We start from the raw sequence: 22,888 nt of genomic DNA, 5'->3' as shown, positions 1-22,888 counted from the left end.
ATTTGTTACTTCTCAGGTCCCAGTAAGGGATATGACCAGTTACAAGATTCACTGTATTTAGAGAAGCCTAGAACTAAGGCTTGCCACCTTGCCACCCTGACCAGGCACTGATCATTCATTCATAATCCTCCCAATGTATCAATCAGCAGTGAAATTTACCAAAAGCCATATTACCTGGTTATAGGTGATTACACCTTTATCAGATCTCCAGGACAGCAGAGCAATAGAGTTAGCTCAGTCATTTTTATTCACAGGGAAGGAGAAAGGATTTTATTATTTTATTTATTGTCTTTTACCCATCAAAGTAAACCTAGACTAGAAACTTCTATTAAGTCAATATTATAGTTCCTTTAGATTTAATCCACAGACATAGAGGTAGTGGGGCAGAGAGGAGGGAGGTGATAATGTAGAATTTCCTGAATATCCTCTTGTGCTTTCCTTTCCTCTCTTACCAACTCTGTTCCTTTTACCTAGATGGGGTTGTCTTGTCCCTGTGCTTAGTGTCATACTAGAGACAGCACTAGATTTTATATCTAAATCTGCAAACTCTAAAAGCTTTCATCTTGTCCATGATAATCTGGGAATGCTGTATTTGTTTAGTTCAATATAACTCTTGGTTAACCTACTTTCCATACAAAAAACAATTTTTCATATTAGTGATAGCTTCAGTTTTACTCAGTATTTCCTCAAATGCCAAGCACAGTGCTAGATACTTTAAAAACATAATTTCTAATCCTCACAACAACCCAACAAGGTAGCTTTAATTTTTTGCATTCTATAGAAGAAGAAAACTTTTTTAATTATGTGACACATTTACTCTTGTATTCTAAGCCCTGGGCACATATCAGTAAAAGAATCAGAACTAGACCCTGACCTCACGGAGCCTCCAGTCCAGTGAAAGGAGATTGACAGAGAGTAAATATCCAGTGTCAGGCAGTGGTACAAGTACATAGGACTGTCTCTCCTATTTTGAATGACATGGGAACCCATTAAAGGGTTTTGAGAAGGGTGACCTGATCTGATTTACACTGAAAGAGATTCATAGACAGAATAGGTAATGAGTGAAAGCAGGGAGACCAGCAGGAGCTTTTTTAAACAACCCAAGTGACAGATGACTGGGCTTCTGACCAAAGGGACAAGTGCTCTGATTCTGGGTATGTTTTGAATGCAGAGCTGACAGAATTTACTGGCAGAGTAGATGTGCAGTATGGGACAGAGGGAGACATCAAAGATGACTATAAGGTTTTGGGCCTGAGCAGGTAGAAAAATGGGTGGAATTAGATTCACTCATATAGGGAATACTGTAGAGTTTAGCTTGAGCATGTTAAATTTGAAATGTGTAAAAATCCTTATGATGTTAAGTAGATACTAGATCTATGGGTCTGTAACACAGTGGAGAGGTATGGGCTGGAAAGGAAAATTCCAGAATCATAAGCCTACAAAGTCAGCAAATTGATTGTCTAGTCCAACAAGAGATGGACTCCTTTGCCCAAGTGTGCTTGTTCACATCTCCAGGGTACACTTAGGGAAATGTTGTATGGTCTGACCTCCTAGATATTCTAAATCAGTAAGACAGAGGTGGAGTCTTCAAATCTGGTTTTAAAATGTTTTCTAAGACATATAGATCAATGGAACAGAATAGAGAGCCCAGGAATAAACCCATACATGTATGTTTAATTTATCTATGACAAAGGGGGCAAGAATATTCAATGGGAGAAAGACGGTCTCTTTGACAAATGGTGCTGGGAAAAGGAACAGCCAATTGCAAAAGAATAAAATTGGACTACTTACATCATCACAAAAATAAACTAAAAAATGGATTAAAGACCTAATGTGAGACCTGAAACCATAAAACTAGAAGAAAGCATAGATAGGCAGTAATTTCTTTGACATTGGGAAGACCCCCTTGCACTTCATACTTTCCCTAATTGATGTTAAGAATCTTTTTTTTCCCCAAACCAAAATCTGACTTAATCTGAATTGAAGCTCTTTTAAACGTCTATATCTGAAATAACTCTCTGTCAGAAACCTTTGAACAGGAATCCATTGTCTACAAAATAAAATCAAAGCTCCTTAGCATAAAACTGGGGCCTTTACCATCTGGTTCCAACTTTGTGGCCTCTTCACCTAAGCCTCAGCCTTTCTCAAGTTTCCAGATACATCAGGTACTTTCATGTACCTTTGCTCATAGTCTCCAGGGTGCTAGAAAAGTCTTTCCCACCGCTCTGCCCTACAGCTTACTTTTTGAAAAAGCCCTGCTCAGGTGTCTCCTGTTTCATGAGCCTTCCTAGCCTTACTATTCTAAATGGAATTCACTGCTCTTCTCTGTGACGTGAATTCATTAGGACCTTACCCACAGTATGGGGTCTGCTTTGTGTCAAGGTGAGTGGAGTGACCTCTGACTCTCCAAATAGACAAGAAGCTCATTGAGGGCAGTGGCTGTCTCTTGCTTCTTTTAGAGTCTCACTAGCATAATTCCTTCCACATAGTAGGTGCTTAATAAGTACTTGTTATGCTTCTTTTATAATGGAAGAGCGTAAAAGATTTTTGATAAATACTAATTCAATCAGGCAGTGCAAATCCAGAATTTTCATGTATCAGAGAATGCATAATTGTTTCTGGTGTAAACTATTTATTGACTTTCATTAAATTAATTTGTATCCCCTTAGATAGGGATTACAGTTTAGCTTAGGAACCCTCTTTTGTCAGGGAAAAGAGACCCCATATTCTGGGCTCACACAATTGAGAGATTGTGTGATCAATTTCTTATCATTTCATAAAACCAGTTTTTCATGACATAATTTAGAGGTGAGGTTCAGAACCCAAGAGCCAGGTTCAGTGAGAGTAAATGGGAAGCAAGAGTCCTCCCTTCTGCACATTAAGAAATGGAGGCAAGAGAAATGAAAAGCCTTGGCAACCTCAGAAATCTTAAAATCTAGTCTGTGTAAGGGGAATGCCAGCCAGATTGCCATCAGCATGACTCGCTCTCCCAAACCATCCCATCAGATCACAAAGTTAGCATGTCATTAGATCTTATCAGCAGGCTTAGCTCTGTTTCAGAGCACTACTAGGAGGTTATGATGACTTTGAATAGGGAGGTCTTTCCAAAGGATTGAAAAAAAATAACATATGCAAAATAATTGAATTAAAAAATAAAAACTTTTAAATAAAGACATTTGGCCCACAGTTAATAAGTAAGCACATGCTGGGGCGGCTGTATGCTAGAATTCAGTAGGACATGTAATCAGGAAACAAACATGCAGCAAAGAGAGAAAGTATCATGAGATCTGATCAGTGTTTAACAGGGCGGGATGGAGACATAAAATGAGGGGAGGGATCACCTCTATATTTGGAGGCAGTACAGGTAAAGGGTGATTGAAAAAGACTTGGTTAAAAAAAAGTGGTGGGAGTGGGGGAAGTATGCTTGGTATTATGTTGGGCAGGTGGACTGAGAGAGGGAAGTCCATTCCAAGAGAAGCAGTTCTAGTAACTTGAGGAAACTGCTGCAAGTTTATGTCTGATGGCCAGGGTGTACTTTCCCTGAGCTCAGAGCTTTCTATCTAATAACAATCACCTTAAATATGGGAACTTGACAGAGTTTATAGGATATCTAATGTCTCCTTTTTTTCCCCCCAACTTTTTATGGATGAACCTGAGACTCAGAGAGTTTAGATAATTCATAACACAATCACATGGTAAACTTCAGGGCATAAGTGGCACTCAGAAATAGCCCACGTTTGTTGAATGTTTATCTTGTGCCTGTATTGTGACATATATTATGTCATTTATTCCTTATGTCAGCCTAGACCTGTGTTGGGGGAGGTACCATTTTACAGATGAGACACTGGTCTAGGCTTGAAGGCCAAAATTACCCAACATGAAATAGAACCAGAATTTGTACTCAGTCTAACTCCAAAGTCCTGGTCTTAAATCCTACTTTGTTAAACTGGCTCCCTTTCCTGGTGTTCTTTCCTCAATTAGCAGCTCACTCCTACCTAGTTATTCTCTTTTATGTCTGATTCTGAAAACACAGTTTGCAGAATTGAAATATTTACAGCCGGTTTTGTTGACTTATTTTCAGGGTTCCGTTCAGGGTAGATTATGATTTTTTGAGTTGCGAGATGAGATGCATTATATGAATCAGGGTTCAATCAGGGAAGTAAAGTCATTGTGGATATCATGGAATAAAAGATTTATCATAAGAGAGCTTGTACAGTTATGGGAAGATCTGAGTAAATAAAGGTCAAAAAAGTAGAGTTAAAGGATGAGAGAAAAAGGTCACTGACCAGCTCTGACCCAGGTGAATGAACTTAGAAAGGAATCTGAAAGGTAGGCAGGTCCAGCTGCTAATGCAGAGTTGCAAAAGCTATAGAATCCAGTAGAATGTTGTTGGTTCTTCAAGTTCACTGCTTCTGCATTTGCAACAGAACATCTTTGGTGGGCCTAGGGTCCCTGTTGATGAGCAGAGACAGTATTCGAGAAGAGCTGGACACAGAATAGGGAAAGGGGGGAGCAAGGTGGAATCCATTTGTAGCCCTGCATCAGTTTGTTACCCCCTCTATAAAGTGACAGCTTCCAGAATGTTATGACTACTGCTTCCCCTTTACCTCCCAAGTCTTGCACAGCCTTGCATTCTACCAATTCTAATTGTGAAGCATGTGGGAAAGGGAGTCTGGGAAATGGAGTTCCCCAAACACTCAAGCAGGCAGTAAAGCACTCCAGCGCCCATACTCAGAAAAAAGAACTTGAAAAGGAGAATAAAGGAGTGCTTTCCCCCATCTCCAGCGCCTGTTGTGTGTCTAAGCTAGTTACTCTTTTTGTTGTTTTTCATTGAATACAGAAAACAACCTATGAATGATTATTTTTCAGGAATATACTAGCCAGCAAGATTTTGAGCCTGGATTTTTACCTATGTTTGTCTAAACCAAAGCCAATATTTATTTTAATGCACTATGCTGATTTCTCTGAGACATAAGACCTAATGGCTTTGTTGTTTGTTCATTTGGATAAAGAAATAAAAAATTTAAAAACCAAGAAGTGAAAGTTGTGAATTTTCTGAGTTTTCACAGTAGTTATGACACTAGGCAAAAAAATAAACTGCCTTTTTATGGAGCACAAAACAATGGAACTCCCCTCCCACCCCTTTTATTTTGGAAAGGTTAATCTAATTTCACTTCTTGCTGTTGAAGTTGACTAGATACATTTGCTTCCAGAAATCAACTGGCTATGGACTCATCAAGCCCTTTTCTTTGATGATTTTCTGATGGCATTTTACTTTTTAATCTATATTTTTTCTTTTCCTGGCCAGTTCTCCTTAAACCAGTTAAGGTATAAAACTTTTTGGTTGAAAGATCCATGAGGTTGGAACAGTCCCCAATTACCAAGATACCATGAATCTTGCTTATCCAGTTCAGCCACTAAATTAGGTCTCCTGAGGGAAAAGGGAGTGGGAGGTATTTTAAATTTAATTTTTTTTAAATAAAGGTAATAATACATGTACATAGTATACAAAATCAAAGAAATTTATAAAGCTTTTTACAAAAAAATAGCAGTGCTCTTGGAGTTGCATTCTTTCCCCAGTTCCCAGAAACAACACTTTTGGCTCTTTCTTTGTTTTTTCTTCTGGTCTTAAAACAGCAGCTCATGTTGCTCCCTGCTTGGTTTTCCAACTTTAAGTGCTCTCTGTTTGATTCCCAGTTTGGCAGTTGAGAATTGTTCGCTCTTCTCTTATTTTCTCATTCTCCCACATCCTTTCCTTTCCTTATTATGTATGTTTATGGCATAATTTTGTTAAGATTAGTATTCAGTATTTACATTTTATGCCCTTGTAAACTTATACAGAGCTGATACATATAGTATGACTGTATTTTCTTTCTTTTACAATATTTTTCTTTTTTCTGGAGTTAATAATTGCTTTATTTTTCATTTTCTTTTTTAAAAAGATTTTATTTATTTGAGAGAGAGACAGAGATAGAAAGAGAACATGAGTCGGGGAAGGGGCAAAGGGAGAAGCAGACTCTCCGCTGAGAAGGGAGCCCCCACGGAGCTTGATCCCAGGACCCTGAGGTCATAAACTGAGCCAAAGGCAGATACTTTACTGACTGAGCCACCCAGATGCCCCAGTTTTTCATTTTCTTCACTTTTTGTGTACCATGCATTACTTCTTTCCCAAACACTTTGCTATGCACATGAATTTTCTCCCATTATATTGAGACAGGTCACATGTTCATTATCTTTGAGATATCTGGTACTGCATTCTAGATTGGTGGTTGTCTTGGTTTGAGTTCTCCCAGAAAGACTCCATGAGGCAAGGATTTGAGCACAAATGGAAGTAGGTTAGAGGGGAAGCCAATTAAGGGTGCATTATAAAGCAAGCTATAGTGGTTGATAAGTGTAGCTTGACCTCATGGGGCTCATGGTGAGACTATAGCTCCTTTGTACACATGGCTTCCTGTGCTACACATGCCCTGATTATGATACGTAGTATCAGCTACCATTGCCCCTCAATGTGGGATGCACAATGGCAATCTTGAGATCACCTTTTGTCATCATTTTTACATCTTTCCTTACACTGGGTCTCTTTAGATTCTATACCTGTCCCTTTTCTTGATTTATACCTTCCTTTTGGTAGAATCCCCCTTCCATTCGCTTGGAAAGAAAAATGATCAGAAACCTTCCTTGTGTGTTTGAAAATGTCATCGTTCTATCTTCATGCTTCATTGATCATTTGAATATAGAGTTATATATTATTTTCGTTAAGAAAGTTGGAGTCATTGCTCCATTGTTTTCTGAGGAAATGTCTCATGTTCGTGGTAGTCTCCTGTTCAGTGATCTTCTAATTCTTGATGTTTATATATAACCTATTTTTTTTCTTTCTGAAAGGTTTTAGGAACTTTTCTTTGTTCCCAGTGAAATTTCATATTAGTGGTCCTCTTTGTAGATCCATTTAGCCATGTACTGGGCATTCAGTGGACCCTTTCAATCTGGAAAAATACATATACCAGTTCTGAGAATTTTTCTTTAAAATTTAAAAAGAATTTATTCCCCTTCTATGTGTTTTCTTTTTGGAACTTTCATTATTTAACCATAAGACCTCCTGGACTAATCCTGATTTTAAGCTTTCTTCTGACTTTCCATCTCTTTTTAAAATTTTGTCCTCCTTTTAGGGAGATCTGCCTCAACTCTGTGCTTCTAATGATTTTTTAATTTTATATTTTAATTAAATTCACATATACAGTTAAATTATATTAATTTCTAGGAGTTCTTCTCTGTTTCTTTATTTCAAAGGCAAAGTATCTTTAGACACCTGAGAACATTAATGATAGTTATTATAGGAAATTGCCTATTTGTTTTGGCTCTGTTATGTTAGAAGCCCTTTTCGAAATCTAGTGACTGTGTCTGTCTTTTTCCACTTAGCTGTAGGGCAGTAAAGCTGTGTGGTGGTCAATGGAGGCTTACAAACTGTAATGGGTTCTTTCTAGGGTTATTAGCCTAGAGTTGTATTGGGTGCTTACAACTATCAGTGTCTTTAGGTCTCTTCTGGATTGGTTGTATTCCCCAGAGAAGAATCTTCTAGTCCCCTACCCAGTAGGTACTAACCTGGCTGCCAGTTCTCTGGGGGACAAGAAGGGGAGGTGGGTGAGGAATCTCATAGTTCAGTATGTGGGCTGGCCCTAGTGCCCTGTTTTTAATATGGAATCCCACCGTAAGCAGGGTTGGTTCTCTTCTCTAATCTCCTAAAAAAATATTTTATTTTTCAACAAAAGGAAACAAATTTTCTAGTTCCCATCTTCTGTTATACCTTAAAAGGCTCTTAGGCACATGAGTCAGAGGATGGGGATGTCACCTGAGAGACTGTAAAAATTTCTGAGAAAAGTAAAGTGGTGGAAAGGAAAAAACAATAGTTTGAAGGAGAAGAGACCATATTACAGGAATTCTAATGTCTAAAATTTATATTTTCCCAGCTTATTCTCTGTTTCTTAAAAGATAGCTTTTATTAAAAACAATTAGGTTACATTTGAAGATGATGAATTCAGAGGTCTGAAGATTTCTTTTAAGAACACAGAAGTTTTGGGATGCCTGGGTGGCTCAGTGGGTTAAGCCTCTGCCTTCGGCTCAGGTCATGATCTCAGGGTCCTGGGATCGAGCCCCACATCGGGCTCTTTGTTCAGCAGGGAGCCTGCTTCTCCCTCTCTCTCTGCCTACTTGTGATCTCTCTCTCTGTCAAATAAGTAAATAAAATATTAAAAAAAAAGAACACAGAGGTTTTACTAATCTAAGATTCTAGAGAAATATTTAATGAGTTTGTGAATGAATGTAAAAGTTAACTTCTTCATAATATGAATAATAATATATGGATTAATAGATATTTCAGATTATTTGAAGAAATAAACTGATAGGGTTTTCTTCCTCTTTCTCATGAAAACGTAGAATATATCCAAGATGTTCTTAAATGATTAGAAGAATAAAACTTTTTATAATTAACCAACATTGAAAATGATGACTTTGAAATTCAGCCACAGTATATTAAGCCATTCCAGTGACTTCTGGTAATTACTTATGGCAAGATGACGTTTTACAGAACCAAGATAGAAGCACAAATCAATACCAACTTTCTTTTCGTAAAAGAAGTGAGTCCTTAGAGTGTAAGATGGTCAAAACATGATTAAAAGGGGTTAACCACCATGTATGTTTTCAGTACTCTTTTTTTTTGGTCTCCATTTATCTTCTTTCCTTCTATTCATTCTATAATTCTTACTGTCTAGTGTTTGCTTATTTCACTTTTATTTGTGCTTATTAGTTCTTCTCTGTGTGTGCAGATTATCTATCATTTCATTTATGCTGGTTGCCATTGTCTATTTATCTGACCTCTCACTATACTATGAACACACCGAGGCCAGGGACTGTGTCTTATCTGGATCTCTGATAGGACTTATTATAGAAGAGGCTTTGAAAATATATTTTAATAACACTATTCCCTTGAAAATGTGTGACCATGTGGAATTTTCAATTTTTGAAATTTAACATGTATTATATATATTTTTCTCTGAAAAGCAAAGAATATGTGAGTTATATATATTTTGTCAGTTACCACCAGGCTTTACATATTAGCCCAGCTAACTGCTAACTGCTACTCATTATGTGATTCTAAACTTGAAGATATTGCCCTCCAGAATCCTTCTTTGCAATGCCTCACCCCCACAGACTGGGGTGATGCTATCCTTCTGTAACTTGCTATAATTCCCCAGCATGGCACTAAGTATATACATTTCACTCTAATTGCTTTTAAGATAGATGCCACCCTTAATTCACTGTGAACTTCCTAAAGGCAGGCAGCATAGCTGCCTTGTTCATTATACTATCCCTGGGGCAGGGCCAGGAGGGACCCTCTCGTGATTACTGTCCTCATCTCCAGTTTTGACCTTGGAAGCCCAAATTTAAATAAAAGTCTATTTATGACATACTGAAGTGTTAAATTACTACATTGTACACCTGAAACTGATATAACACTGTGTGTCAGCTAACTGGAATTAAAATAAAAACTTTAAAAAACCAAAGAATGTTTGGAGCCCACAATCCCAGCTTGCCTCAGCTCAATAGATGGCTGCCATGTCTACTTTCACCCTAGCATAAATCTGAGGGTTAATTCTCTTGTGAGATCTCTGAACTGTAGGATATCAGACACATACCTGAGCCCTAACCCTAATCCCAACCCCTAAACCCTAATACTAATCCTCTGAAGGATCCTGAACTCCAGGATACCAGGCCCAAATCATCACCCTGGCCCTAAGCCTAACCCAAGATCTGAGGAAAAAGAAAAAAGATGTGGGGCATTTGTGTGTGTGTGTGTGTGTGTGTGTGTGTAGTGAACTACTACTCAGCCATAAAAAAAGAATGAAATCTTGCCATTTACAATGACGTGGATGGAGCTAGAGAGTATAATGCTGAGTGAAATAGTCAGAAGATGACACATATCATATGCTTTCCTCATACGTGGAACTTAAGAAACAAAATAAGTGAGCAAATGGGAAAAAACGAGGGAGGCAAACAAAGAAACGGATTCTTAACTATGATTACGAGTTAAGTGATGGTTATAGGGTGGGGAGAGGATGGGTGAGATGGGAGATGGGGATTAGAGGGTGCAGTTGTGATGCGCACGGTGCTAAAGGGAACTGCTCAATCACTATATTGTATGCCTGAAACTAACATAACACGATGCTAAGTGACTGGAATTTAAATAAAAACTTAAAAGACTCTTAATCTCACAAAACAAACTGAGGGTTGCAGGGGGTCAGGGGGTAGGGAGAGGGTGGTTGTGTTATGGACTGTGGGGAGGGTATGTGCTATGGTAAGTGCTGGGAAATGTGTGAGACTGATGATTCACAGACCTGTCCCCCTGGGACAAATAATACATTATATGTTAATAAACATAATTAAATAAAAACCTTTAAAAAAGACCTATTTGGAACAAATGTTTCAAGATTAACTATTAGCCACTGAATGCTGGAAGTGCCTTTGGCTGTGATTCTATCAGGGTTTCCATGCCAGAGGCATCCTGGGCACAGTCCTGGGCTAATGTGCAGCCTCACTCTAATAATGTACCTGAGGAAACCCGGTATCCAAACATCAGGAAAATCTCCTTCACTGGGTGTTAGCAAAACTTCTTCTTCCATGAAAACTGGAATTGCTTTCTAGGCATCTCCTTTTGTGAAAACAAAAGAAAGAAAGAAATTGAAGTGCTGTCTTTGTGGCACAAAACTAATTCTCAGAAGCCATTATGTGCTGGGGAAGTGATTAAGCCTTTTTAATGAACACAATATTTCTGTTCTTCATGGGTCAGTTTACGATCAGGATCTCAGCTGAGCATTGATTTTGAAAATAAGGGTGTAAGTGAAACTTAGCATGAGGCTTAACTCACACTGCAAGAATTAACAGTTTCATACCTTTGTCATAGATTTCTAGAATTGAAATATAAAACTGGAATCCTAAAACACAGAATACCCAATTCAGGGGATTTCAAAAAGCTTTCTGTGGGGCCTCCCAGCTCCACAGAGGGGCTGCCTCAATGAAGAGAGGACCGGAAAGGTGCACGGGAAATTGGGAAAGAGAGCATGATGGCAGGTGGGATCTTCCCGCAAAAGAGCCTTGCCTTTTCTGTTAAGTTCCTCATAAGATACTGAGAGAAAGGGAAATTTCAGGGATGAAAGAAAAAAATGTCTGTCTGTATCTATCTGTTGGTCAACCTGCCTGTACTAGAGAAGGTGAAGATGTATTTGTCCGTCACTGAGCTGGTTTATGGACCGGTTAGGGCCTGATTCTCGTCCAGCCCTGTCTCCACTGTATCACCTTGCCTACTATGAGACTGTTTGCTCTCTCTGCCTCCAGCTTCCAGAGCTAAACTCAGCATGATCAACACCATGTCAAAAATCCGCGGCCAGGAGAAGGGGCCAGGCTACCCACAGGCAGAGGCGCTGCTAGCGGAGGCCATGCTCAAGTTCGGGAGGGAGCTGGGAGACGACTGCAACTTTGGTAATGACTGCTTTCCACACTTGAGTTCCTTCATTTGTCCACGGGGATTTCATGCCAGTAAGACATTCTGCAGGAGATGGTTCCAACCGTTTTATATTTTAGTTCCCAGTTTTATGTCTTAGAGACGAGGCCAAAAGTTTACCTTCAGGATCATTTTGTCATTTTTAGTGTGATGTGTCAGTTTTGTAGACTTTCTTTTTCCCTGATGAGATCCCAGTCTTCACGGTAGCCTACGAACGTATCCAGATGCCTGGAAACTTACTGTGCAGTGTGCCCGGCATGACTGAGTGTTGAGGCGAAGGGAACAGTCAACATGATGTGACACCCCACCCCGTGAGCTTCCCCTTCAGTCTCTGCTCTTCTGTACATGGTACCCAATTCTACAGCCCCGGGTGAATTCCTCCACCCCTCTCTCCTCCACCCTTAGTCACCATACAGAACACTTTTCTTTCACTTCTTCACGATAGTCGGTCTCAGTGAATGACTGTCCTTCCTGTTTGAACCCTGCCCTCTGTTCCTGGTATTTGCTTCCACCAAATAAATGCATGGGCCTTAAACGGATTCCCTACTAGCCCAGTACTGACAAGGGAGGGCAGGGAGCTTCCCCAATTGCTTCTTAAATGACAAACAGAATTTCATGTTCTTCATAATATGGAATACCATCCCCTTGGTATCGTTGACTCTGTTGTACTGTATGGACCATCTCAGGCAGAAAATACAGTGTTCTCTGGAAAACATTATATATTGCCTGTATCTTGGCTGTCTTCACAAGACAGGCAGGAGTCCTTGGGTTTTCACCTGAGGTGGTCCTCTTACTGCAGGTACCTTTCACCTTTGTCCTTTATCATACAAGAGAGTCATTCTCCCCTTGCAGGCCCAGCTCTTGGTGAGGTGGGGGAGGCCATGAGGGAGCTCTCAGAAGTGAAGGACTCTCTGGACATGGAGGTGAAGCAGAACTTCATTGACCCCCTTCAGAACCTTCATGACAAAGATCTGAGAGAAATTCAGGTATCTGCAACTGATCTTTGGGAAGTGACTGATTTGAACCTACAAACGTAGGTGCCCTTTTCCCCTCAGAAAACATTTTTTCAAGATTGTCGTGTGTGGTGACGTTTGGATTACAAAATAACTCAGCAAGATAAATTGAGAGAAACCAGAAATGCAATACTTTATTCCACTATTATGACTGGGCCACTTAATACATTCGTCTTCTCCACATTGAGTTTTCAGGTTATCAACCTTTTTTTTTCCTTCAGAGGAATATTATCCTTCCCTGATACTACCCACTTTTATTAATTATGGCTTTCTGGGCTGATTTCATCCTCCGAAAGGCTAGCTGTATCAATTGTTAGCTTAGGTACATTGTTATACTATCACTGCATAAACACATGTTTCCATATTTTCATAGTGATTGTTAGGACTGAGGAAGAAAAATTCTCCTCTTTATAAAACACATAGAGCTGTTCCACAGAAATAAAGTTCAACTGGCTTAACCTCCAACTAGGTGTGTAATGTTTTCTCATTCATTCCTTCGACAAATATTTGTGAAACCTCTCTGAAATTAATTTCACCGTAACATGGCAATTCACAACTTGAAGTCCCCTAGATCTCTTTATTCCAGACTGAGTCTCCTTTGTCCTATCACTTGCTCAAGATTACAGTAGTAAGTGGCAGACTCACTCTTAGTCTACAATATTAACCCCGACCCCAATACTCTACCCTACAGCTGACTACAAGTTCACATGTGTTACAAGAATATCCCTTCCAAAGGAACAAACATTTAACTTGGCTCAGGGCATGGATGGGAGGTTGTACAGTGGAAGGGAAGGTCTAGGGTATTTTTCTTCCTCTTTTCTTTCTTATTTCTTCACCACTCCCAACTCTCTTTTCATCTCCCTCTTTCTTGCCATACACACCCAGGATCAGGGAAATCTAGTGTTTTCTCCCACCCATTAGTAATGAAATACTACATCCCTTAGAATAAAAAAAGATAACTTTTCACTTTGGGAAAGAACTTTCCCACTTTGTCGCTAGAGGGTTGGGCAGAGGTTGGGTAGCCAGACGGTGGGGAGGATGAAAGGAGGGACTGAAGAATGCTGTGGGTCATTAGATCCCATCTAGCATCTCTTCCAAGTTAGACTTTTTCTGCTGAGTTTCATCATCTACCAAATGGGAGACTTAAACTTATCCGGGATTCCCTGAAGCCACATCAGTCAACAAGGGTAAGTGTTAAGATACAGATTCCTAGGGGCGGCTGGGTGGCTCAGTCTGTTAAGTGTCTGCCTCCGGCTCAGATGATGATCCCAGGGTCCTGGGACTGAGTCCGGCATCAGGCTTCCTGCTCAGCAGGGACTCTGCCTCTCCCTCTGCTTGCCACTCCCCCTGCTTGTGCGCGCTCTCTCTTTCTCTCTCTCTCTGACAAATCAATCAATCAATCTTAAAAAAAGGACATATAGATTCCTAGATCCTGGCCCTGGATATTTTAATGCAGGGGATCAGTAATCCATATTTCTGTAAGCAACTTAGGTGATTCTCACCGACTGGTTTCCTCAAAGATAAGCCCTTTCTAGGGTTAGTGCTCTAGGATTGAAAAGCAAGATGAGTCTCTCCCCCTTCTCTTCAAGGAAATTGTTTTTCCTCTACCTTCTCACGAGACACCCTTTCTCTTGAAGATGGGATTGTGTGGGTTCTGTGTAGCAGTGTTTTGCACGTGGATGGCCATATGCACACATTCCCAGCTCCTGTCATGGGTCAGAAAGACATATTCCAGCTTGGCTTTGGCGCAGCAAGGGCAGAAAATAAAGGGCACTGGTAATTCCCCAAATTTCTTTCTTGCCCTTACTTATTTTTAAAGATGCTTCTCCACATTTAGCCTTTGGAAGCATTTGCCCCACTGATGCAGTTTCCTTTAGTCTTCTGGTGACGTGATATTTTAGAACTTAGCCTGTCTTACTTTGGAAGCTAATAGACATGATGGAGAAGTGAGCTGTAAATAGACCTGTTCCATGAGCCCTTTCAAAGCATATCCCTGCCCTTGACTTTTTCAGCATCATCTAAAGAAGTTGGAGGGTCGACGCCTGGACTTTGATTATAAGAAGAAACGACAAGGCAAGATTCCAGATGAAGAACTCCGTCAGGCTCTGGAGAAATTCGATGAATCTAAAGAAATTGCTGAGTCCAGCATGTTCAATCTCTTGGAGATGGATGTGAGTGCCTCGCCTGTGGTTTCTAATTTAATCTTGCCATTGAGGCTCAAGATTATATTAAAAGGTTATATAATTTAAATTGTCCATATATCTAATTATACTATGTAATAAGAACTTTGATAGATAGAACTTTGATAGATAAATATTTCTTTAAAATAATTTGAAATAATAAAGTAGATCAAGCAATGGTGAGAGGTTTTTCCCCATATTTCCATGGTTTCATTTAGTGAGATGTTTGTCTACTCATGATCTTAAGGAATTAACCAGTCATGAGAAGATGAAGAAAGTTTCTGATGATCCAAGTAAAAGTCCAGTAGCTTGAAATACTTTGTCAAAAATAATTTGAATGACTTCAAATTATAAAGGAACATGACCTAAAATGCATTTAGCATTGAGGGTTCAGTATAGGTTAAGGTGTCCTGTATTTTGAGGTGAAGGTGATATTTTCTTTCAAAAACTAATTTCAATTGAGATTGATGATTGTAGCATAGATAATGTATTTGGGGCAATGTAGTTTAAAAGCTCCTTTTACATTTCCAGTGCACCAAATTATTATTATTGTTTATTTTTAATTTTAGAGAAGGGTAGAGAGAGACAGAGAAGAAGGGGAAGGAAGAGAGGGAGAAAGAAAGAGAATCTTCAGCAGGCTCCATGCCCAGTGTGGAGCCCAAATGAGGCTCAGTCCCATGATCCTGAGATGACATGAACCGAAATCAAAAGCCAGATGCTTAACTAACTGAGCCACCCAGGCACCACGTGCAGTGTGCTAAATTATTATTCATGGCTTTAGAAGTTATATTCTGTTGAATTCTTTCAGCCCTATAGTTGCAAGGACTTCCCACCACTCCTGTAATAAAGCCAGCTAAGCAGTTTTCAAGTTCTTGTTCAGGCCCAGGTCTGGCCTTATCAATTGTTGACCAGATTTTCCCAAGGTGTTTACAGAGCCTCCGTGTGTTCATCACTTCACTGCTTTGCCCTGACTGATGACAGGGTGGGTGGGTTGAACATGTCTGGACTTCCCCACCACCCAGAGACAGTACAGGTTGGTGTTTATGTAGAACAGCTGGCGTCCCACCTACCTACTGAAGAGGAATGCTGTAGGCCTGGGGGTGACCTGAGGTACAGTGCTCCTTCTCTGTACCCGGTGCCCCATTCCACCTCCAAAACTCTTGGGACGGCTGCCTTTGCTGACTTGGAGGACAATATTCATTCAGCCAGATCACAATCCAAGGCACAAAATGAAGAGTAACTAAGGATGCCTAGAGTACTGGAGCGGAAATGAACCCGAGATGTCACTTGACCCAACCCCTTTATGTGACAGATGAGGCTGATAGAGGAATAGGATTTTCCATCCTGACAAACTGCCTCCATGCTGCCGCACGTGAAAAATCAATATTCATATTTTTGTTAACACTAATAGCATGAAAAGCATAGGGAGCAAAGTTTCCTTTGGTCAATGTCTCTTTTTCTATAAGAAATCAATAAAATTAGCCAAATCCTACCTGGAAGTTGGTAGCTAACAATGAGATTATTCAGTGAGAGGTGTGGGATCTTTAGAAGGATTCCTGATATTGTGGCTTCTCGGCATGGTACTGACATTTGCAAGCACACAGATGCTTCTTATCCTTGCCCAATGTGGAACCTATAGAATCTTCGAGCGCTGGGCTGTGTGTCGGGCAGTAGGAGTTGCTTAAGGATGGTGACCTGATAACTGAGTCATGACTCCCACTGGCCTGCAGATCGAACAGGTGAGCCAGCTGTCTGCGCTCGTCCAAGCCCAGCTGGAGTACCACAAGCAGGCCGTCCAGATCCTGCAGCAAGTCACCGTCAGACTGGAAGAAAGGTATCTCACAGTTCCTGAATTTTATATTCTTATTTTCTTCCTCTGAAATGGTGGGTAAAGAAATGGAAATAATAGAATACATCTGAAGAAAAGCTTCTGCCAAAATTCCTGCTGATCCTACCTTGTGGATCATTCGTTTCGATTTTCTTGTGTCTTGTGCTTTGTTTTACTTTGTTCCATGGAGTCTACTCTTGTGTTGATGAGAGGTCCCTTCTGGCTGGTGCAGGTGGGAAGCCAGGACGCTCCCAGTGATAACGGTGTGAATTGCTGAGCAGATACTCTGGGTGGGTGCCGTAGCTGTATCATCATTAGACTTCCGAAAGCCCTGCAGATGACGTGTGATTAGCCTCACCTACAGGTGGAAAGCCCAGGCAGATAAAGTAACTCACCCTAGGTTACCCAGTGGTGCAGCAGGGGTTTGCCGGGCAAGCATCACGTCTTTGAAAGGCTGAGTCTTGTTGCAGCGTTTGAATGGGGAGCAAGTCCTCTGCCATCAGAGAGACAGCTTTCGTATGCCTGTTTCTCCTCCTCAGGTGCACCCTGCGGCTGAGGGCCTCATTTTCTTTGTGACCAGGTCTCCCTGGACTTGCAGGGCACAGCCTGACAGCTGTAGGCAGACACCCCATCCTGTCCTATGTGTCACTTTGTCCATCTTTCCTCAGTGTACCCTTGTGGGAATGTGTGTCACACTCTGAAGCCTCTCTAAAGATTCAAATCCATGCACTTCAACATAGTAAAGAAGCACCATATGTCTTTGTGACATCCACTGAGCACAAAGAGCCATTTTCCTTTTTTCCTCTGACATATGTTCAAAGTCAGTATCGTTCTATAATCACCATACCTTGAACCCTCCCTTTCTTTGCAAATCTGCTGTACGCTTTGCTTCATGAACACCCAAGACTCTGGAAAATACCTAGAGGTATGGGGAAGATATTAATTAGTCATACCTTTCCACTTTGCTCCTGTCTTCCGTCATTTCTTACTTGTTTCTTATATCTCAAATCACTCACTGTTCCCAGCGCACACGGTATTTCCTCGCTCCAGGCCTTCTCCAGCCCTTAAACCCTTTCTTCTGGAAAGGACTGTTTATCTGAGAATGACCCTTAGCTGTCTTGTCTCCCTCTCCATAAGCCTTCCTGTGGACAGGGAGACCCTTCCCCACTCCCACTCGTGTGTTCCTATAGCATTCTGTGTCTCTCCGTAACAACATTCACTGTGGTTTCTGGTCCTCGGGGGTTTACATTCGGTCTCCCTTACTGACTGTAAGATGCTTGAAAGCAGGAACTGTGTCCTGTTCCTCTTATGTTCTCAACACCTACCAGACTGTGCATTTGCAAAGCGAGCGGCTATGGGCGGGTTTTTTTGTTTTGTTTTGTTTTTGTTTTTTTAGATTTTCCTTGCTCCACGTTAGTAGCCTTTCTGAAGGCTTACTGCTTTTCTTTTGGCTTCTTAATTGGCTCCATACTCGTATCCCCCACCCTTTTTCTTTTTAATGCAGAATAAGACAAGCTTCATCTCAGCCTAGAAGGGAATATCAGCCTAAGCCACGAATGACCCTGGAGTTTACAACTGGAGACAGTACTCAGCCCAACGGAGGCCTGTCCCACACCGGAACACCCAAACCTGCAGGTAAGGAGCTGAGACGTGCAGACCCCATGACACGGGCCGTGGGCACACCCCACTGACGCTGTCCCAGAAATTCTAGCTGCAGCCCAGTCTGGCTACACAGGAGCTCTACAGTGATCCATTTCTTGCAGGATGGTTTCGTCAGGTGGAAACTCCTCTACAGCACTCCTTCCTTCTTTTCTCATTGATTGTTTCTTTCCCTCTTTTTCCCTCTTCTCTCCTCTGGAAAACTTTCTTTGTACGTCCCTTTTTCTCTCACTCCCCCATCATCAACACGCATGAACCTCCTGAGTAACACATTTGATTTTGACCTTCCTTTGCGGTGTTAAGTCACCCTAACGTGTCAGCTGGGTGCCGGGAGCACGGTCTTGGTTTCCTGTTTTTTCCCGCCTGCGTTCCAGCACGCATGAGCGCGAACAGCCGGCAGGGCACGCCCACGGACACTCCATGTAACGCACGGACTGCAGCCCAGCAGCATGTCCAGCTGCAGATCTCGAGTCACCGGGGCGTGATGTATCTGTAGGAGAACGTATTTCAGATCGCAGCGTGGCTAGCTTTCCCTCCTTCCTCCACCTTCAGCCAGCTCACTGTACCCTGGTAACTGAAGTAGGTGTATAGTAAAAGCTGAAATGTATTTTCTATCAGGAATAATGCCGTATACCCAATAATATGTTCTTTTAGTTGGCACCCTTGCTCTCCACCCCCTATGCACAGACTAGGTAAAAGCCGGTGCTTGAAACATTCTCAACCTTAACAATTCACTTGGGTGAAGAAATGGAAACTATCTTATACTGGACTTCAAGAAATGGGCTTCAAGAAATGCAGTATCTCCTCTTTTCCCTGGAGCCCAGGGCTTGATGTTCTGTAGTAGGAAATGTTTTATGAGGTGCTCTTTGGAGACCATGAAAGGAAAAAGTGAGGTCTGTGGCGACAGTTGGTCCTCTCTGTCCTTTGTGTTCGCCTCCCTGTGGGGAGCCCCCAGGGTTGGGTAAACAGAGCCGTGGCTCTTAGGAGTTCGCTGGCTGCAAGGACTAGGCATGTAAGTCGTGATGAGTTTGCTTCTCCCTATTCAGAAGCCAACAACATATTTCACTCTTCTTTTGGAGACTTGTTCATTTTCTGCTTTCATTAAGTGAAAAGGCAGATGACATTGTTTCCTTTTAAAGTCATCTAGGTGACGAGAGCTGTATGCACATGTCTGAGTTTATGTGCCCATGTGGATGCATGTGATACTAAATATAGATGGTCATTTAAAATAGATCACTTTTAAGATATGGTTCCATTCTTCATTATTTTACTCAAGGTAGAGTATGTTACTTTTTGTATGCCAGAACTCCCATGTACTCACCCTAATATATGCAACGGTTTTCCGAGAGTAAGTTATATAATTTTTACCTAGTCTCACTTAATAGCCACAATAGTAGTGTGGAGTAAGTTCTGTTCGTTCTAATGCTAGACAAGGAAATTGAAAGGGAAGTGCCTTGTACGAGGTCACTCAGAGTATGAACTTGAACCCAGGATCTTACATTGTTTTGTTCTCACCATGTTACAGCAGTTTTCCAGAGACTAGAGTCCTTACCTTTAAAAAATTAGAACTGCACTGTTATTCTGACATTGTCAAGCATTGTCCCTGTAATGAACTCAACTCTTTCACACGTACAGAGATTTTAAAATGCCAACATGGAAAGGATTCTGGCCATATTCCATTAACCTAAATCTCATTTAAACTCCTTAAGTCACTGGGTCTCCCATCTCTGGACATTGTCAGGAAGGCAAACCTCGGTGGACCATGTTGCATGTGTCAAGGCATAGATGAGGCCATTTTTCGTACTGGAAATGGAAGCAGGCATCTAGCAACTTCCAGGGATCTGAGAAAACTTCCCAAGACTGGTGAAGGGCATATGCCATGCAGCGGACTGGGGACTAGCCACAGGAGGAAGCTTCAGCAGGGAAGAGGAGTGAGGGGGGAACCAGGGGGATTGCAGGCCAGGCAGGTGAAGCAGGCAGTAGAAATGTGAGTTAAATACCCCTTGTCTTTCTGTGTTCTTCTCTCCTGCTTTCACTTCCAGGTGCCCCAATGGATCAGCCTTGCTGCCGAGCTCTGTACGACTTTGAACCTGAAAATGAAGGGGAGTTGGGTTTTAAAGAGGGTGATATCATCACACTCACTAACCAGATTGATGAGAACTGGTATGAGGGGATGCTTCATGGCCAGTCAGGCTTCTTCCCCATCAACTATGTGGAGATTCTGGTCGCCCTCCCTCATTAGGATGTTGGGCTGGCAGGCTTACCTCCTCTTGACCCAGATAGTTACGTTTAACCACTGCTTCGGTAATGCTGCTTACAACACATCCCAAATGCAGGCCGCAGTGGTCCAGGTCATCAAGCCCCACCGAGTATCTTTGGTTGACTTGTGTGATCCCACAGGAGTCATGGTGATGGGTCGTATCTTCTGAGGCTGGCAGGCATGGCATGTGCTTTTTAAACACCATCTGAGACCAGCCAGTCGTCACGGAACTGCTGTTTACCTGCTTCTCAGGAGGCTGTGGCTTCTTAGAATATGACCATGAGCCACATTACAGTAAAACCACCCTACAGAAGATACTGTCTATCACCCAGGGGCCATCTCGAGGTCTCAGGTTCTCCATTTCAGTAGGAGAAAGGTCTTGCTTTCCCATTGTCCCCTCCCAAATATGTGAGTCACAGAATTGTGGAAGAAAGCCTCCCTCACCAGCAACTTGTCTTCTGGTCTGAATGAGTCAATCCCTTGATGCTATTGGTAGGAAAGTGTTGAATGTGAGTTAAAAACCTTTTCTGAAAACAGTCAGTTTTGTTCCTCCCAATTATGCCTGTTTCTGAGGGACAGGCAGTTTTCTTCCCTCCCTGCTAGTAAAGGCAGAGGGGCTCCCGCTGTATTTCTAAGCAAGACGGTTAGCAGTCAGTACCTGGTAGGTGGGGCTGAAGAGAAGAGATTCTCCAGTATGAGGAAAGGGGAAAACATCTGGTTTCCAAGCTTAAATTTCTTGCTGTAGAGAAACCACATATGTATTTAGGCCATTTCTGAAGATACAGGGAAGAGGGAACAAATATCTTCACTTCAGTTTTATTTGTGAATTATGTGCTTCATGAGTCCATTTGCACAGAGACACAAGGAGAAAAACACGAGAAACCATTTTTCCACTGGTTCCTAGACCAAGAAACAGTAACTGTCTTTCCTTTCCGCTTCCACCTTGTATTCTTTGAACATCATTTGTGCAGATTCTGCCCTCAATGAGGACCAAATAAAGATGATTTTTGTGCTTAGTGGTTTAAGATGTGTGGCTGCCCATACAAAAGTTCTTCCCACCTCAGTCATTACTTTTATATCCGCCCCTTCGATTCCATCTTCATGTCGTGTGTACAGTGCTGTGTGTAAGCTTATGAGTGGTTTTGTGTTTTTTTGTACCGGTTATGAGGTCCTGTCAGGTGTCCAGAGTTCTATTTATCTAGCTGTACAGACTCCTTCAGAGGTTGAACGTGCTGCTTCAGATGTGCCGCCTGCGGTAGTGGGTCACGTGGAGCGAAAGGCAAATCTTACTGCTTAATGTATAAACCTCTTACCACAGGAAGCATCGCCGTTTCCAATAAATATTGCTGAAGACACAACCGAAGGCTCTGGTCCGTTATTTCGTGTCAGTTTGCGGGGGGAGGGTCTCCTTTCAATCTGCATCGCCTTCTGATGCAGCCGAATCAGACCTGGCTCTGACCTCCGATGTCCCTCTCTGGCAGCAAGGGAAGTTTCGCTGGCAAGAAGTAATCCTAGGAAGAAGGTGATTTGGGAGAGAAGATAAGAAAGTGGGGAGAGGAAGTCTTCTAGAAGTTACAAGAGGTACCATCAATGGTGATATCAAAAAGATAGAATGTTCAGAGACACAAAAAATATGCCATCTCAACCAGTTTTTTGTTGTCTTTCATGCTTAAAGAGAAAGAAATAGGGGAAAATAGATTGACCAAAGCCATCATTCTTTTCTCCACACACATGTGGAGGTGGTGGGGGCAGGAGCTGTGCCTACAGAATATGTATTTCCTGAGCTTCTGAGAAAATAAACACGTTTTTAATATATTGGGTGCCCTTTGTGTTCTTCCATGCTGAGGCTAATAATCCAAATATTCTGATCTAACATGAACAGTTTTAACCTAATATATGAAGTTCTGTATATGAGCTGCTCTAACATGAAAATAACATTTTCGCCAGCTACGTGAGTTAGGGTATTACAGATAAATTCATAAAACTAATTTTAAAAAGAAGTTACCAGTGATCTTGTGAATGGAGAAAATACAGAAAACCATAGGTAAACTTGGGACCAATAGTTACAGAGTTAATGAATATAAGATCAATATTCAAAAGTTACTTTATTTCTATATACCAGTAACAATCAATTAGAAAAGTGATTTGAAAAATCACTTACAAAAATTCAAATCCATAGGTATAAGTCTAATAAGAATTATATAAGAACTCTCCACAGAAAATTATGAAACATGTTTGAGGAAAAATTAAGACCTTAATAAGTAAAGAGACTCTCTATATCTATGGATTGGAAAACTCAGCATTGTAAAAATGTCATTTCTCTCTAAATGGATCTATAGATTTAGTATAATTTCAGCCAAAATCTCAGGAAGCTTTTCTTGTAATGTGTGAAAATAG

General features: G+C 41.3%; 1 protein-coding gene across 3 annotated transcripts in view; it reads left to right on the top strand.

The window, feature by feature from the left end:
- SH3GL2 (SH3 domain containing GRB2 like 2, endophilin A1) overlaps window positions 1–21,849 on the top strand; it is a 212,444-nt gene extending 190,595 nt beyond the window's left edge. For all 3 annotated transcript variants that reach the window (XM_044265609.1, XM_044265610.1, XM_044265611.1), the window contains exons 4-9: window positions 11,386–11,529; window positions 12,404–12,537; window positions 14,577–14,735; window positions 16,475–16,578; window positions 18,077–18,207; window positions 20,274–21,849. In XM_044265609.1, the coding sequence (XP_044121544.1) occupies window positions 11,386–11,529; window positions 12,404–12,537; window positions 14,577–14,735; window positions 16,475–16,578; window positions 18,077–18,207; window positions 20,274–20,473 (872 nt within the window). In that variant the 3' untranslated portion in view covers window positions 20,474–21,849. The remainder of the gene's footprint in view (window positions 1–11,385; window positions 11,530–12,403; window positions 12,538–14,576; window positions 14,736–16,474; window positions 16,579–18,076; window positions 18,208–20,273) is intronic.
- The last annotated feature ends 1,039 nt before the right edge of the window (window positions 21,850–22,888 follow it).

Source organism: Neovison vison, chromosome 9, assembly GCF_020171115.1.
Source record: "Neovison vison isolate M4711 chromosome 9, ASM_NN_V1, whole genome shotgun sequence".
In the NCBI taxonomy this organism is placed as follows: Eukaryota; Metazoa; Chordata; class Mammalia; order Carnivora; family Mustelidae; genus Neogale; species Neogale vison.
The sequence above is the reverse complement of the archived record's forward strand: the minus strand, read 5'-3'. Positions and strand labels throughout refer to the sequence as shown.